This window comes from Homalodisca vitripennis, chromosome 4 (genome assembly GCF_021130785.1).
Source record: "Homalodisca vitripennis isolate AUS2020 chromosome 4, UT_GWSS_2.1, whole genome shotgun sequence".
In the NCBI taxonomy this organism is placed as follows: domain Eukaryota; kingdom Metazoa; phylum Arthropoda; class Insecta; order Hemiptera; family Cicadellidae; genus Homalodisca; species Homalodisca vitripennis.
This window is the reverse complement of record NC_060210.1, coordinates 181,515,540-181,534,128: the sequence shown is the minus strand read 5'-3', so window position 1 is coordinate 181,534,128 and position 18,589 is coordinate 181,515,540. Positions and strand designations below refer to the sequence as shown.

Sequence of the window (18,589 nt, the reverse complement as noted above, 5' to 3'; positions counted from 1 at the left end):
TCAGCAAATTACTGTTTCAGTGTTATTGTTTGTTTATCAACTTTCCTTCAACATCTGTTAAAATGCCATGTCACACATCAAGGATGCCCACCATTCTGGAGAATCTTATGTGAAAACATTCACTACTTTGTTCATTGAAATTGATTTTATAGCGGACATTTTAATAGTATTTGCAATGTATTAAACATTTTAAATTTGTCACTGGTGCAATCTGGGGTAAAATTTAGATATTCATTTTTTATTTGCTGTCTGGATTACACTACTGATCAATCACTGTACAATTTATATTTCATAAAGTTTAAATGTAAATAGATGTTTCAGCCTATTTTTAGATCTTCATAAGATATTATCAAAACAGCTGTTTATTGTCAGTTAAATGTGGATTATGAAACGTAAATGTTACAATTTTTTTAGAATTCCAAAATATTGCAGGTAAATTTTCTTATCTTCTTTTTTTTTAAAAAACCACCCTTAGATTTCAACAAATATTTTACAAAAAGAATTAGTCGAATTGCTCCAGCCATTCTCGAGATTAGCACTTAGCAATACAGTTTGCGATTTTTTCAAATAAAAATGGTTTCAAAATTTAGTGAAAGAAGGTTAATCGCAAAAGATTTCTAACACAATTGTGCTTAAAACGTGAAAAATTATTGAAATTGTTCAGACACATACAAGTAAGAACACAAGTAAACAAATGTACATTTAATATACACGGAAATAAAACTAAATTCAAGAAAAAATTATCATGCATTAGTATAATTAAAAATACACAGCAAGTATAGAAGCTTATTAAGAAATCCATGATACTGTAAGATTTGACAGGTCAGTAGAAAACAATATGATTTAGTTTTTATAATTAGTATTAAGGTTGGGTAAGATATGTTCACAGTTTAAACAAAGGCTATCTAATATTTTAAATCTAATATTATACTAATTCCAATTTAAGGTAGAATAATGAATATGTAAAAGCTGTTTACTATTTAAAATTATTAATAATATTTATTTTATTTTATCAACTCTGCCAAAAGTTTATTTTAAGAAAGTGTTATAGTGACTACCAAATTATGTGTGAAATCAATGAAGAGGAGGAGTAACAGACAACTATGCAAAGTGATGTAATTTATAAATTCCACTCACAATTATGTAGCCTACATGTATGTGTTATTAAAAGTTTATTATTTATAAACACTGTATTTTTCCAAAATTGATGGAGAAAATTCCAAAAATATTTCCCAAATCAAGAAACTAATGTTCTGAATAGAAGAATATCAAAGGGTAATAGAATCTGAAATTGGTTTTTACTCAAAGACGGTGATTGAAGATCTTTGTCTTTTTTTGAACTGTGAACGCAAAAGCTAAAGAACATTGCTTTATGTTACTTGGCTTTGAAACTTACTAAATTTTATTAAAAAATTATACCATATCGAAATTTATTACTCAATCAAGAACAAAAGATGTCTCCATGTATGGTTAAGTGCTAATCCCATAACCAAAGGTTTTAGCGTTTTCTTGTAAACTCCAGGACTAGATCAAAGCACACATAAACAAGATGAAGAAAAACAACATTTTATAGAAATGAAAGGATAACAGAATTTTAGAGATTTATCATCGTAGGATAAAACACTTTGTTATGAGGATAGGAATCTACTCTTTTCTTCATGTATAAAAAGACTTAATTTACAGGATTAAGCAAACGCAACTCAATATATGGTGATAAATTTGCCAAAACCAAAGATATTGACATCGGAAACAAAACAAAATTCAAGCTTGTACCTAAGATGTATAGCTGTGTGGAGAACCACAACCCATGGACTGCCTAATACAGGCACACTACACATAATATGCTATCTGCACTACGCAAGGTGAGAGACTGAAAAAGTAATGGCACATGGTGCTAGGTATAGCAGTACATCTGGAACAATAAACTGGATGCCATTTTTGGTTATGCACATAGAACTAAAAGAACTTTATCTACAAGATAAAGTCTGTGAAATACTTAAGCATCCACTATATGTGAGCGTTAAAACATATGAAGACAATGTAAGAAAAGGACTAGTTGAAAAGTCTAAAATTGCTGATTTGAAAATTATCACATAAAGTGTATACGTCCTCTATAGTACACCTCGTAGAAAAAGCTTTTTTAGCGTAAACTAATTGAGGCTTCATGTTTAAAACTCACAAATCAACTAATAAGTCAACATTCTGTAAAACCAAAATTAAAGAAAAAATTAACTATAAAATATAAAAAAATTGTAATAATCAAAGCAACCTCAGAAGAAAGACACTATGCCATTGGTGTGCCTATTAAAATATTGGAGTGTTTCAGATTTCTAACATGTTGAGTGCAGAAGTTTACTGTGCTAAGGCAGCAGGGCAAGTAGCAAGCAGGCTGTCTCACCTCATACTTTCGCATTATGAATTAGCATCCACTACAGCGACAGGCATACCCATGAAGTATTGGAATGTTTTAGGTTTCTAACATGTTGAGTGCAGAAGTTCACTGTGCTAAGGCAGCAGGGCAAGTAGCAAGCAGGCTGTCTCACCTCATACTTTCGCATTATGACTTAGCATCCACTACAGCGACAGGCATACCCATGAAGTATTGGAATGTTTTAGGTTTCTAACATGTTGAGTGCAGAAGTTCACTGTGCTAAGGCAGCAGGGCAAGTAGCAAGCAGGCTGTCTCACCTCATACTTTCGCATTATGACTTAGCATCTACTACAGTCACAGGAATACCTATGAAAGAAGAGCAGAATGCTAGCTCTAGTGCTAATTACGATGTTGAGATTTTTCATTCTTCTCAAGCACATACTACACTCTTGGGTAAGTTTATTTTAAACTAGAGAACTATTTTTAATAAATAAATGGAATTAAAGCTATAACATTTTTTTATGTTAATTGTCAAATTAGTTCTTGTGTTGAATATGAATTTCATTTCTTCTTGCAACCTGATGATGTTTTTGTTTTCAGGAAACGCTGCTGATACTGCTATAGTGAAAACACAAAAGGAAGGTGCAGATTATGAGACGGTAACTCTTAAGTGGTGTACCCCTCGGGGTATGTCGCCCTCCGAGGTTCACAACTGCACTTCAATGTTTAGAATTACACCTGTTGACGTTAACAGGTGAATGATCAAGCAGTGTACACAGTTGTTTTTGAACTAATAACTATTATCGAAGCGTATTATTATTGAAAGAAATGGCAACACTTATTATATATTATAATTTAATTTCTTTTAAACCCATGAAGACAGATGGAATAGATTTTAAAAGGGAAATAATGGTTGTCACCTTTTTGTGAAAATGAGAAGAAAATTCATCTTGGGAAGTTATTTTGTGATTAATGGACTTTAAATAAATGGTTCACGTCTTAGTGGTTCAGGCCACTTGGGGCTTAGCCAATATTTTACCTAGCAGTCTTTAAACAGTTACTGTCCGTTCTCTAAATTTTATTGAGATTATTATTTACACTTTACTAATATATTCCAACTTTAGTTTGAATATTGGGCAATACTCAGTTACAAGAAATTTGAATGTGTTTTTTGAACCCTCTTTTTCTAAATGGCATGATTAAAATGTTCACTGCAGCATAAGTTAGTTACCACCAGTGGCTCATAGTGCATGTTTAATTTAGAAACATATTGTATTTAAAAACAATTGTATGGAAAAATTAATTGGGGATTGAATTGAGAAGTATATGTTATAATAATAAAGAGTATTATTGCTTGTGAATCACAGATAGTTCTTGCTGAATATGAATTATTTTGCTTACACAATTATGTTGAAACATGGGTAACTCAAGCCAGTTCAAAAAATTAAATACCGTACACAGTGGCATTCCCTAATAGAACACAATCTGGTAGTTCTGCTAATTTTGACCTAGAGCGCTCTAGTGTTGACCTACAATAAACTATCTGACTTCAAATTCTACCTTTTTCATAAGTCACTGGTGATTCATACTGCTCAGATATAATGCATCTTTCCGAGTCACTGGTGATTGACGTCACAATATGAGAAAGATTACCAGATTTAACAATGCAGCTAACATACATTCTAGAATTTCTTTTCTTATTGGAATTATTTATAAATTTAAAAACAAAACACTCCAATAATATACTTTTTATTTTTGTTGAACCACTTTTATTCAATTATGTGGGTCTGATGTGTTCCTTGAGCTCACAAAAAGAAAAAGTATATTATTGGAGTGTTTGTTTTTTCAATTTATATGCAGCTAACATGTTAACTACTTTATTCTCCCTTCTCCCTAATCTGATGGCTTTGTTTGGTCCTCTAACTACTGAAGAATTGTATAAAAAAATCTCCACATCAAATGTTAAAATATGTAATTAACTTTTGTCTCATTTAATCATTCTATAACGTTTTTACTTTTACAAGACTTGTGTAAAATCCTGTTCCTCTTAATTATATTATTTTTTTCTTCCTTTATATTTAATAATTCTGTGTTTTGTATCTTTCTTTATTAATTAATGTTGAACAGCCGGCCATCGTCTTGTTTAATTAACTTCTTGCTGAATGGACGCTCCGTGATGCTGGAGATGGTGCGGAGAGGTGGAGGTAAGGTGATGTCTCACCTCCTGGCAGCTCATGGAGGAGAGATCTTCATTCACAGTCTGGGCACTGGCCGCAGCATCTTGGAGGATCCTCCGTCCATTAGTGAGGGCTGTGGTGGCCGTGTTACCGATTACAGGATCACTGTACGTTTTTCAGTTGTTTCATCAATAAGCTATTTCTATTTACTTCTCAGTACTTTGTTTTATGAGTCAAAAGTAAATGCTTTTCAGTGAACAGTAACTTATAATAAATTGAATATATGATTAAACATGAAACATTATGTTATAGATCTAGAACCTTTATTAAGCTATATTAAAAACATTTGTTGTAGAATATTTTGTGATATAAACTTGGACTTATTGCATGTTATAATTGAAATATAAATAATATTATCCTATATTGCAGAGTTAAGGCCATGTCACACTGCCGTGGCGTCGCGTCCGTCCATCTGTGGATGGATTTTTAAAATAATCGCTAACCATGTTGTCAAATAGGACAAGTCACACTGACATAACCGACGTGGCGCAACGTTCGTCGCGTCGGCCACCGTCTGCTGCGCTATGCGGCTGGAGCGATCCTTGGCCGACGTCGGCGATGCTACGAAGCCTCGCGCATGCGCATAAAGCACCTCCCCAACCCCCTCACCGGGGCACCGCGCGCTCTTGCCACTGCCTACTCCTTTTATTTTATATTTTTAATAATTTGTTTAAAAACCCCTTGCGCGAAGCTCTAAAACAGCCTGACACTCCAGGATGAAATGACCGCCAGTTCTAGGGTTAATGAATACTCTGGTGTCATGTTTATATGCAATCATTTTATTTGTTATTTTTCATATTATGTTTGATCTATAACAAAATTAAATAGGCCTTATTTTAAAAAACATAAAGACTTATTACAAAACTGAAAACACCAACACAAAAATTACAAAATAATCCTTTCAAGTGCATCTTAAATATAAAAACCAATAGTTTTAAAGAGGTATATCAAAGTATTGAATGCCCTTATTACTAAGTTCATAATAGAAATAGTATTGCATGTAATAATGAAAATATAATTTTGATAATAATAATTATTAATGAATACGCTCCAGAACAATAAATTAATTTTGTAGAGCTATAACAAACTATTAATTCCACTATCAGTGTATAACTAAACAAATTCAAAGTAGTTGAAATGCATAAGCAACTCCTAGAAAGACGTTGCGTTGGCCGCGGACGCGTGTCTGGTAGTTTGACGGGATTCGAGACCGTCGCGGCATACGCGGACGTTCATACTGTGGATGGACGGACGCGACGCCACGGCAGTGTGACATGGCCTTTAGAGACCCATGCTCATTCTACATATTATTCATATCACATCACAGGTTTTTAACTTTCCCATTCAATAAATATAGAATTAATGTAGTGGTAAACAAAAATCTCTAAAGAAATTAATCTTGCACAGTATCAAATACAATAACAACACAATGTTATTACATCATGTACAATTTATATGTGGATAGAGGGTTTGACATCCACTACTTTTATGTGTTTATCTGACAATTTTCTGAAGTTGTCCCAAATATACCACAGCTAATGTTACAGTAAAACTAACATTACTTGCCTATTACTTTAAAACATTAAGAAATTAAATAAATAATGAAGCTGAGAATAAAAGAGTGGTGACAGATTAGCAAAATGGGATGTAAAAATAAAGAAGCAAAAAATAGAGAGTGCTGACAGATAAGCACCATGGGATTTTTTTGGTAAAACAATGGTGTAAAAAATTGCCCACTGTGACATTCAAAGAGGGCAATTAATTATTAGTGTAGATTAAAAATTCTATTCAGGTTAGTCTTTATAAATATTCTTAAATTATGCCTGTTTGTAAACATTGGAAATTATTCCAGGATTTTGGCGTTTTTATGCAACAAAATAAAATTGTGCCAATAAGGAGAAAAGAAAAAGGATCTGTCATGTCACCAAATGCAATGGTGAAAGCCAGGTTGGAGAAACTGACAAAATACTGGCCCATTACCATATCGTCAACATGCATATTTAACTTCAAACAGGTATGTAGAGACATTGAAATAAATGAGCTGCTAAACTACAAAACTATTAGTATTTTCAATACAATTTTAGCAATTTCTTGGTATTTAGTCAACATTACTGTTGTTATTTTTTCTTCACTTCATCATTGATCAAAGCAGAATATGTGCAGCATAGTGAGGTTTAGAGGGAGATAGCAAGTTAATACATTAAATCCTAAACAGTATGCTGTAACAGTGGTGAACAAAGTTTATATTGGCATAAATAAGTTCACAGTTCAGGTATGGGAGATGGCAGGGGAGAACTCACGATCAACTTGTACTACTAAAGAGCAGATAAATACAACTGAAAACTAAACAAATGGTGTGTACGAGGAGATAACACCATACTCCCACACCATACTCCCGTAATTAGAAATAGAAATATCTTTGTTGTCATCAGAATATAAGTATTATCGACAAAGTAAACATCACAGCCATAAACTAACTTACAACATTAGCCTAAAAAAACTCACAACATTCCACATCTACTTCAAGCTTACAAAATGGTTTGAGCATTAAAATTATGATTAATTGATTGATTAATTATGATTATGATTGATTTGTATGCAAATTTATCAGAGCAGAATAGACAATTTTTGAATCTTGCATTGAAATCATACACACTTATGTATATATATATATATATATATATATATATTATATATATATATATATATATATATATATATAAATATGTTACAGAATCATATAACATATAAATATAAACAAAATAATTTATACATTTTTATTTTGAAACATATTTACTGTGTGACATTGAAAATGACTTACAGTATAAAATGCATACTTTATGTTCAAGATTTATTTTCACATTCTCTATAATAATTGTATAGACTAACATTAAGGGAAAATATACATAATTGGGTTGAACAGAATTTTTAATTTTTATGCAGGCATCATAGTTAATTTTACATAATAATAGTGTAGTGCGTATTTTATTTGACTATGTTGACAATGGTCAATCTGACTGTATGCTACTACTTACAATACTCAAATGACATTTAGACAGAAGCCATTATTGTGCAAAAAAAATAATTCTGGTTAAATAGTAAAATATATTTGGTTTATATAGAGTAAGTGGATTATAAGCATTGTTATAATGAACCGTATTTTCTGTACAAATTTTATTAAGGGCAAAGATAAAAATTTTACCAATCTTATGCAAAACACACTTTATTAAAAAATAAAAATATTACATAACCATAAAATAATGTGCCAACCAGGCCTGTTCTGAGACCGGTTTTTTTCGGACAATTTTACTAGGGCCCAGCTGGTTATCTTTTCCGGGGCTCGACAAAGCTGAATACGGCCCTGGTGCCAACATACAAGTTAAAAGTGTAATTCCATTATTTTGGAAACATCACAAAACATGCACATATAACACATCATGGAACAAACACTAGAACTTACAATATACTCACTACTAGAAAGCAGCTGTCTAACACCCATAAAAAATCACTTGGAACCTGAGAAACATTATGTTTACCTCACATTTTCCATGTTTCTTGGCCTGACTGTTTACTGAGATTTCTTTTGCATTATGGTATTTAGATGGGTTTACACTTTGCTCTAAAGATTATCACTCTAAGTATATATTCTCCAGGATGTTATATACAATTGACATTCTCATAAACGGCTATTCTTATAGAAAAACTTTATTTGTTATACATGGTTGTTTTTTATTAAGAATTTGCTTTAACTGGTCGTGTTCAGTAAGAAATGAAGTGATACCTCACCTGCTGTCTGTGAATCTCTCATAGTAGGTGTAATCAGCTGTATTTTAGTACAGTGTAAAGGAAGCAATAAGTTAATGAGTTCCGCCCTCTTGGCTTAACCAGTTAAATCCTTATCTGACCTGAAAAAGGACATTTGTAGTATTGTACTGTATAGTTTAATAATAATAGTATATTATTATTTAATAGTTAGTATTTTATTATTTAGTACTGGTTGAGTGTGACTGTGCTTAATGTTGGTAATCTCCTGAGAGGAAAGGAGAGATGTTCTGTTCATATTATATCATTATATACTAGGTAAAATATCAAGATTACATAAACTGTATCCTTTAGTAGCCACATATTTTTCTTTGTTTGAATGGAACAGTATGATTAATTATATTTTCTAAAAATACAACGCATATCCAGAAAGTAAGTGAACTGAGGCACTCACGGCCGGAGGAATTTTATGTTTTGGAATTTATTTTACACCGTCGTTTAGCCTGATTTTTCCCCTCAGCAATGAGACAAATTCAAGGTCAGTACATTGAGAACTGTCGATGCGACAGTACGTTTCATGAAAATTTGTAATCCAATCTCCTACTATGTGCGAGATACGCTGCATCATTCATTGTCTTGTTTGGAAGGGAAAAACTCCATTAGAGGTTTATAATGAGGTAAAAACTGCATATGGTGATAAAGCTATAAATCGTACAAGTGGTTTCAAATGATGTAGCTAGTTTCAAAATGGTCATACGTCTGCATGATGATCAGAGGAGCAGAAAACCTTCAATTGTGACTGAAATTCTGGAAAAAACTTGAAAATACACTCTGTAACAATCTCAGATTAACTGTGGATTAACTTTGCGATGTGTACCATACAAATCTCCAGATCTCTGCTACACGAAACCATCACAGAAACCCTTGAATATTTGAAACTATCTACATGGTGGGTCCCAAAACAGCTGACAGACAAATACAAGTTAAATCGAGTGGAGACCGGCAAGAGTTTTTGAGACAATACAAACTCCTTGGAGATAAATTTCTTCACTCCATCATTTGGAATTATGCACTTTTTACCTCATTAAAAACCTTAACCAGACTTTTTCATGAAAATTATCGCATCGACAGTTCTCGACATATGTACTGACCTCGAACTAGTCTCATTACGCAGAAGAATCAGGCTAGCAGTGTAACCAACATGTGGAAAATAAAATCTCTCCAGACGAGAGAGCTCCTCAGTACACTTACTTTCTGGATACGCCTTGTAGAAAACACAAATGAGGAGTGAGGTTTCCATTCAATACCATAGTACTTCCAGGCTTGTTATAATTGGCATCAATTGTAATACCATGTAAAATAGTGTTAAATATCTAATGCCATTGTGATTATAAAATGAGAAATGTCTGTGTTTGTTGTATGTAACAGTATACAGAGCCTCTCCTGAGCCTGATGGTCAAGGATACACTGACAGAGGAGGAAGTGGTCCAGTGTAAACAGTGTATCTATTCCCTCATAGGTTTGGAGGCTAAACATGAACCTCTGCAAACACCAAACGTTGGCCAAAGAGGAAAAGGTCCTAAAAGGTATCATATACTAAAATCTATTATATGATGTTAAAAACAAGACAGAAAAGATCATTGTAATAAGACAAACGTATTAAATCCTTATAATTTATTTTCCTGTGTTAAAATTTCAAATAATATCATCAAATGTCTTTCGATTCTCAGCACGCAGAAGTGATTTAATTGAAAATCAACAACTATCATTTGCTGAGTGAAGAAAATAGTAATATTATGCACCTCTATTTTTTGTTGTGTGTTATCAGTTATTTAGTATCATATCAGGACTTTTGAGTTATACTAATGAAAACTTTAAATTGAAAATCTTGACCATTCAAATTTATAAGAAAGAATAGTAATTTTTGAAATATTAATTTAATATCAACTACCTACATATGTAATGTATTAACAAGTTGCTTACAAGAGTAAATGAGATCTGTTAAAATAAAAGACCATTCTTTTGGCATTTTATGCAGTAACTTGTTGACTGGAGTAATTGGCTGCTGCTAAGATTATGCTATGTGTTCTAAATGCAATATTAGTACATTGTTATTTTACTATTTTCTATTACTGTTATATACCTTTAAGAGAAAATAAATGGCAGATTAACATCTATAAACCCTTAGAGCGCTGTATATTATTATTATCTATTTCTCCTTAGTGTGTAATTCGCTTTTAAAAAAACTAATGTAATTAACTTAAATTTCTATTAGAATTAAGATTTCTAAAGTTATTATAGGAAATAAAAAATGAAACTATTTTTTTTAAGAATTTTAAGAGATCTTTTACGAATAAATATGTATAGAAAGCAAAACATGAAATGTTACAATTCGCAAAAAAACAGACAAAAACAATCATAATAAAAAAAGACATTGAATTAATCTCAATTAAAGTTAACCTACAGTCACTGTAAACAATGTTCAGATGTAACATATAGCACACAATTCGACATAGTAAAGCTTGCACGCAGATCCCAAGAATTACACTGTCCTCCTCCATGTACAGAAAAAGCTATCGGACGTGCCAGCTCACAATGAAAAAATGGCGTTCTGTTTTATAACAACCAGTTTCAGATTTATATAACAGACAGCCGGGAATTGCAAATTCTGACTTTCAGTTAACATTCTAATGCATTTTATCACAAGTTTTGCAAACTATTGAGCGAACAGAAACAAAAATTTAAATAGCGAGATTTGTTTTTATACTCATGTTGGAATCATCTTACCTGTTCAGAATTTCATGTAAAATGCATGGGAAGGGTCAAATGACTGTTAGATATTCAAATGTCACAGTTTGTTTCTTGGCATTAATTTTACTAGGAAAACCAGATGTTATTTTCAGTTCACCATAGTTAATAAATTTTAGGATTTTTTATTATGTTTAAAATATTCTCAATTATAAAGCCATATGGTTCCAGTTAACTGTGCAATAGATCTCATTAGAAGTTTGTTTACCTTCACATAATCATAAAATGATTTCAATAATGTCTGTGATTTTAGCAATACAGAAAACAAAATATTGTCTATCTTTAAATCAATACAAAAGCTTTATCGATCAGAAGTAAAACTTTAATGAAAAATCCACAACCACAATGCAATGTGTTTGTATTTTACAGAGAGGAGCAATACAGACAAATGTGGACAGAATTGGAAACATATCTAAGAGCTTACGGTCAAACTGAACAACACACTAAGGTACTGCACTGTCTCCTGGAGTGTAGAAACAAAGATGATGACAAAATCAAAGTGGAAAAGGTTGAAACGAATCATGTACTTAGAGAAATTGAGTAAGTAATATAAAGTGATGAAGTGAATTATTTTATAAAATTTAATTGCTATGGACATGTAAACAAAGTATATTACAGGTAACTGAGTACATACTTTGTTGCTTCAATATGGTTAATGTAAGGCAATATATGAGACTACTTGGAAAATGTCAAACATTCAGATTGAATTGCATTTGACAAATTGAAGGACATTGTTGACAGTTTAGTATGTACAGTCTCCAACTCTCTTCATGCCATTCCTTATTCATTCATATTTTGTTGGGAATCTACATCATTAAAAGATTTTTTTATTTTTATGCAGCAATGGTAAATGTCTACAGCTATTACTTTGTATATATACATACATATACACACATATGGTTTGTTAAATGTAATCCTGTGCTTAAATAAATACCTTAGACAATTGTGAACCCCATCGGGCACACGATTGTTTGATTGTTAAGGTAAATTAATTTTTTAGTACCCCTTGGGGTACACGGAAAAACATTGAAAGAACATATTGAAATAATCGTTGTGTGAAAAATTGTGAAGTCTACACACTTTTCTCATTATACTTAGACGTTTGACGTAAAACAACTATTACAATTTTTTTGAAATTATTGTTGAAAAAATTGCAATGTTCATCTTATGACAATATTTTTGTTTAGTTTAAAACAACCGATTACTAAAAGATGTGCTGCTCAGGCTGTTATTCTCAATCCACTAAGCAACAAACATGTTCAGGACAACGGATTATTTCAGGACTTTTTTATTTGCCATCAGATTTTTCAATAATAATTGAAAAAAATCGTAATAGTTGTTTTACGTTAAACGTCTAAGTATAACGAGAAATGTGTATAGACTTCACAATTTTTCACACAACAATTATTTCAATATGTTCTTTCAATGTTTTTCCGTGTACCCCAAGGGGTACCTAAAAATTAATAATCTTAACAATCAAACAATCGTGTGCCAAATGGGGTTCACACTTGTCTAAGATATTTATTTAAGCACAGGATTACATTTAACAAACCATCAAGACAGGCAAACAATAAAAACACAATAACAAATGCATAGCAACGTGTACCCCATCGGGCGCACAAAGCTCTTAACAAATCGGGTACACAACGGTAGTTGTAAAAGATCGTGTGTACCCGATGAGGTACAAGTCATCGTGAACGTGTTAATATCAGCTGATTGGCTATAACATAACATCATGCAAAGAAAAATAGTTTGAAGTATTTAATGAATGGTTAAAGGACATCATGTTTAGCTTGTATGTAAAAGAAAAATTATCCAATGTTAAACATGCAATTGATCTTGTGTTAGAAAAAATGTTATTTATTTTTTTATTTTGGTATAATTAACTTTCATTGAGCTTATGTATCTCTTCTAGGATTAGCAAGGATTCATCATGTTCAAGATCAGGCACACCAACTCTGATAGAACGGGCAAGTGTTATTAGAGCAACAACTGACTCACCTCTCTCTCCTCCTCTCCAGTCATCGAGAGCAAAACCTTATCCTAGGAATCTTCTTGAGATCTGGATAGCAAGAAATACAAAACCAAAGAGGCCAGACTTCGCTGGACGTTTGAGTGCAGAACCTTTAGGCAATAGAGGAAGTATTGCACGACTTTATCCGAATCTGAAAAGTGAATCAAACACTTCTGGTCCTTCTGCAATGGAGACAAATTAACTTTTTTGTACAATTTTGTAAATAAATAAATAATGATCATAAGCCTTTTGTAAGAAGATATTTTTCTGATTATCTATTTTTATCAGTTCTGTTCAATGTGATTTTTATATATATTGTAGAGGAAAATACAACTGTAATTGTTACAAAATCAAGGTAAAAGTGTCGAGTGTTCTAGACTAGTTCTTGTATTATATTACAACGACTGATAATTTAAAAGTTTACTAAAACCTCAAAGTAATGGTTTATAACGTGTCTTTCACTTAGGTGTTTATACACATTATTGTACAGTTTAAAAATATTACAGAATTATTAAATTGATTGCATCAAATATACTCGTATTACTACCTTAATTTCCCACACCACTACACCTTTTAAGTACAAAATTTACCCAGCATAAGTTACACCTAATATGTTAAATACTATGATTACTCTAAAAGTGTTGGGATACCAGCAGACGGTGTATATTGCAATAATCTTATCATCGTTATCTGATTGTCCAAGTGCCAATCAGTACCTGACAGCAACTTGGATTCATCAGTGTATTTGTGTTGTCTGTTCAGAAAGATCGGTTGGGTGAAATCTTGGAGTTATTTAGAGAGTATTTTCGGGCTATGGTTTTTGAAGTTGATTTGTCTCAAAATGAGTGCATCGAACGTCTCAAAAATTGCCTTTGGTTCTGGATGACCAGATATTTTTAGTTTGTATTCAGAATTTCAAAGGGACTATAATTCAAGACGATGAATGTTTGGGAAGGGTGTATTTTATTTATTTATTACATGAACATTAAGAACAGTAATTTGTCAAGTTACAATAAGTAGAATTAAGGAGATGTGTTCATTAATTCCAGGAACTCTTCTATCTTGTACACAGGATTTTTCAACAGGAATTCTTTAAGCAAGCTCTTCAGTCTGTTGCCAGTCAGGGTCCGGAGGTGGTGTGGAAGGAGGTTTTTCAGTTTTTGGCCTATGTATGACAGTTTTTTCTCAAAGAGGGCTGTTCTATGTTGGGGTAGGACGAATCTAGAGGCATGGCGTGTGGGGTAGCTGTGAAGGTCCATGTGAGTCTGCAGGTTTAGTGTGTCTGCATATAAAATGGTTTCATAGATGTAGAGCGCAGGTACTGTTGGTATGCCTAGGGTCTGATAGGCTTGACGACAGCTTTGCTGGGACTCCACGTTCACAATTGTCCTAATTTCCTTCTTTTGTAGTACACGTACTCTCTTCAGATTTCCCGAGGAGCTTCCCCAGATTGTAAGACCATATCTAATATGAGATTCTACTAGAGCGTAGTATGCCATTTTTGCCGTTTCCTGAGTGCCAACCCATTTAATGCGTTTAACAACATAGACACCAGTGCTGATTTTATTGCAGATGTTGTTTACATGGTTTGCCCATGTGAGTCCATTATCTAGAGTTATTCCTAGAAACTTAATCTGATCAGCCACTGCTACATTGGGGATACTAGTGGGTAGTATTCCACCAACACTCTAGAAAACGTTAATTGGGTACACGCTACGATCATACAACTTCACTTATATTATAATTGAAGCTTACTTAGGATTTTTGATGAGAAACAATGCAAATAATTTTGCATGACTTTAAAAGCCAGAACAACTGTTTCTCTATGGATTCCTCGTGGTTTTACAGATGAGCGAAAAGCTGAACATGTGAGAATCAGCCAGCAAGCCATCCAACTGTTTAGTAATTCAAATTCAAATTTGTTTATTAAGAATAATGCTTACATTACAGGTTTCCCCAATTACAATGCAGCATTAAATTATATAATTAATTAAATAAAGAGAGAATACTATATGCACATAAGTATATAAATATGCATAACAATGTAGTATAAGTTAAAAAAAATAATAGTAATAATAACAAGAACAATATAATAGATAAATAGTAAACCACGAACAACAACTAAAGTTAAAATACTAAATAACAACATGACCGATTTTATTGAAGAAGATGACAAAATACAAACTATCAAAATGAAAATATTTTATAGAACTTGATAATTAATTTATACATGCAAAACTAAAAAGACGAAGATTACCAATAAATACTAATCAATACAATTTGAAACATTTTTTATAAATATTCTTAGAGAATTACCAAAAATATCAACAACTAGTGGCAAAGCATTGTGATGACTAATCATTGATTAGTCACACAATCAATGATCAATCAATTAATTACACAATCAATCAATTACACAATCAATTACAATCACAATCAATTAGTTACATTGATTGGCGAGTTGGCAGCCCAGCTGGTACGAGAGTAGCGAGGAGAGAACAACAAACGGTTTCGTGAATTGTGTCTAGGAACATAGAACTGTAATTTTTATAACAGAGCTGAGTCGTCGATTGTGCCACCCACCAGCTTATACAGGCAGACCAACATAGCCACCCACCGCCTTTTACCCAGGGAGTCAAGATTAAATATTGACAACAGTTCGAGATATGGAACTACTGTTGTGTAATGGCCAAATTCCTTGAAATATAAAAACCTTAGAAATTTCTTCTGGACGCTTTCTATTAAATCGGAGAGGTAAACAAACTGTGGATTCCAGATGACTGAGCTGAACTCTAACCTAGACCTTACTAAGGAGCAGTAAAGAAGTTTGATTACATTTGTATTTTTTAGGAAATTGCTAGATCTGTGGATGAAACCCAGTACTGAGAATGAAGATTTACAGATAGAAATAACATGGTCGGCAAATGAGAATTTTTCGTTAAACGTGATGCCTAGGTCTTTAATGGAACTGTTGGATGCTAGGTCAATGCCTCCTATCAAGTAATTAAAAATAACATTGTTATTCTGAGATCTTTTTAAAAAACGCATAATAGAACATTTTTTATGTTGAATTTTAAATTAGTCCTACTCCATTCAAAAAGATTGTCAAGATCATTTTGCAGAATCTGACAATCAGAAATATTGTTTATACTTTTGAATATTTTCAAATCGTCTGCATAAAGCAAAAATTCACAATGTTCAATTGAAGAAGTGATGTTGTTGATAAATATAATAAACAGAAGTGGACCTAAGTTGGAGCCTTAAGGAACTCCAGATCCCGGATGAAATTCAGAAGACAATGTACCTTCATAAGTGACATATTGAACTCTTTTGGACAAATAGGATGAAAACAACTTTATCAATGAAGAAGATAACACAAAATAATTAAGTTTTGAAAGTAATGTCAAATGGTCCACCTTGTCAAATGCCTTTTCGAAATCTGTGTATATGACATTGATTTGACCTCCAGAATCTAAAGTTGAAATGCAGAATTCAGAAAAATTGACTAAGTTTGATGTGATGGATCAACCAGGAAAGAAGCCGTGTTGATGTGGACTGATGAAGCACTTTACATAAGCGAACAATCTGTTGTACAATATGGACTCAAATACTTTAGCAGGTGTTGATAAAATAGGTATAGGTCTGTAATTCTTTGTCTGATCTTTGTCCTTTTTTGAAAAGAGGAGTAACTTTGGCCCGTTTCAAAACGTCAGGAAATTGTGAAGTAGAAATGGAAATATTGAAAATGTGAAGTAAAGGTAAAACCAGTAATTCGGAACAAGCCTCGAATATATAGGGAGGCAGACCATCCGGCCCCACGGAAGTTTTTGGTTTTAATTTTTGAAGAGCCAATAGCACCTTGTTGCGGGTGACAGCGGTGAGTGTCATGACCGGGGAGCGGAGCGCACAGCGCCACAACTCCTCACTGTCCAGCTGACAGTGTTCATACACTGAACCAAAATACTGAGCAAACTTGTCTGTTATCACTGTGCGGCCCCCTCTACCTCCATCCCGTCTAAGCTCATAACAGCGGGTCTGCCATCTACTACTCTCAAATTATTTATTTCTCGCCAAAAAGATTTAGGATTTAACCTTAAATTGCTTTCAACAACACTAATATGATTTTTAAACGTTTGCTTAATGCAAACTTTTATTGTACTTCGTAATTCCTTGTACTCTTCATAAATGCTAAGGATCTTATATTTTAAGTATTTACGTCTTACAGTGTTCTTACGCCTAAGCAAACTAATTAAATATCGATCAAACCAAGGAGGGTACTTAGAATTCAATTTATGATGAACAGGTACAAATTGACAAATAATTCTATTTAAAACTGAATAAAAATAATTAACAGCTTCATTAACACTACACATTTTCAATAAATTAGACCAATGAACATCTCTTAGATAATTATAAGAGAGGTAATTATAAGAGATAATTGAGGTTAAGCGGTAGAGAGAGGACTTTATAGTCCTAACTTCACCTCTAATAAAGTCATTTTTCATTTTCATTTATACAACATTAAAAAAATCTGCTCTTTTAAAGTTAAAAAAGTTTGTATTAGGAACTATGTAACTAATGCTCTGAACAGTGGACTTAAAAGTAATACTGAGTGGCGGGTGATACTTATCAACATTGACTACTGGACAACAATCCTGTTCAACAGTTAAAACTACTATGTCAGATAAAATCAAATCTAGAGTTTTACCAAGTTCGTTTTTTATATCATTATGCACAAGTAAATTATAGATTTCCATAAAAAATAATAACTGCTTACATATTTCATTACCCAGTTTTAAATCAAAGTTGATTCCAGTAATTGGTAGATTAAAATCTCCAAGGTCTAAAGATTTTTGTTTTTAAGTGATAGGGAATGAAATTTGTCGAAAAAAGAATTATAATCAGCCAATGGTGAATTAGGAGGAAAGTATGTGCAACATACAATTATTGGTGATTTGTTTAAAAACTCCAAATTTAACCATATGTTTTCTCCAAAATCTTCCAAATCACTAAGTCTCTGAACTTTAATATAATTTGAAACTGCAATTAACACCCCTCCCCCCTTGTCATTCCTGTTAGCAGTTGACACCGATCCCGACGGTATACCTGATAGCCGGTTGATATGTTTAAACTATTATAGATTAAGTAATGAAACTTTGTAAATCAATACTATTAGAAAAGATCTACTTCAACTAGCAATTATCGGTTTTTGCTACATCAGGTGGCTCATGAAGAGTTTGAAGAGGTTCATTTGTTCATAAAACTATTTTTATCATTTCAATATAAAATATTTTATCATCCCTCAGGTTAATTTAATTTAACATACTCGATTTTCTTATCACCACTATACAAATGATTTATTCAAATTATTAATTCATTTTGATAAGAAAGTTTAAA

The 18,589-nt window shown here is 32.5% G+C and overlaps 1 protein-coding gene across 1 annotated transcript in view; it reads left to right on the top strand.

Moving 5' to 3' along the window:
• LOC124360727 (integrator complex subunit 13) overlaps window positions 1-13,722 on the top strand; it is a 35,725-nt gene extending 22,003 nt beyond the window's left edge. The window contains exons 7-13 of the mRNA XM_046814577.1: window positions 2,617-2,824; window positions 2,972-3,125; window positions 4,499-4,715; window positions 6,461-6,622; window positions 9,799-9,956; window positions 11,548-11,718; window positions 13,094-13,722. Coding sequence (XP_046670533.1) covers window positions 2,617-2,824; window positions 2,972-3,125; window positions 4,499-4,715; window positions 6,461-6,622; window positions 9,799-9,956; window positions 11,548-11,718; window positions 13,094-13,394 — 1,371 coding nt within the window. The 3' untranslated portion in view covers window positions 13,395-13,722. The remainder of the gene's footprint in view (window positions 1-2,616; window positions 2,825-2,971; window positions 3,126-4,498; window positions 4,716-6,460; window positions 6,623-9,798; window positions 9,957-11,547; window positions 11,719-13,093) is intronic.
• Window positions 13,723-18,589: the final 4,867 nt, after the last annotated feature.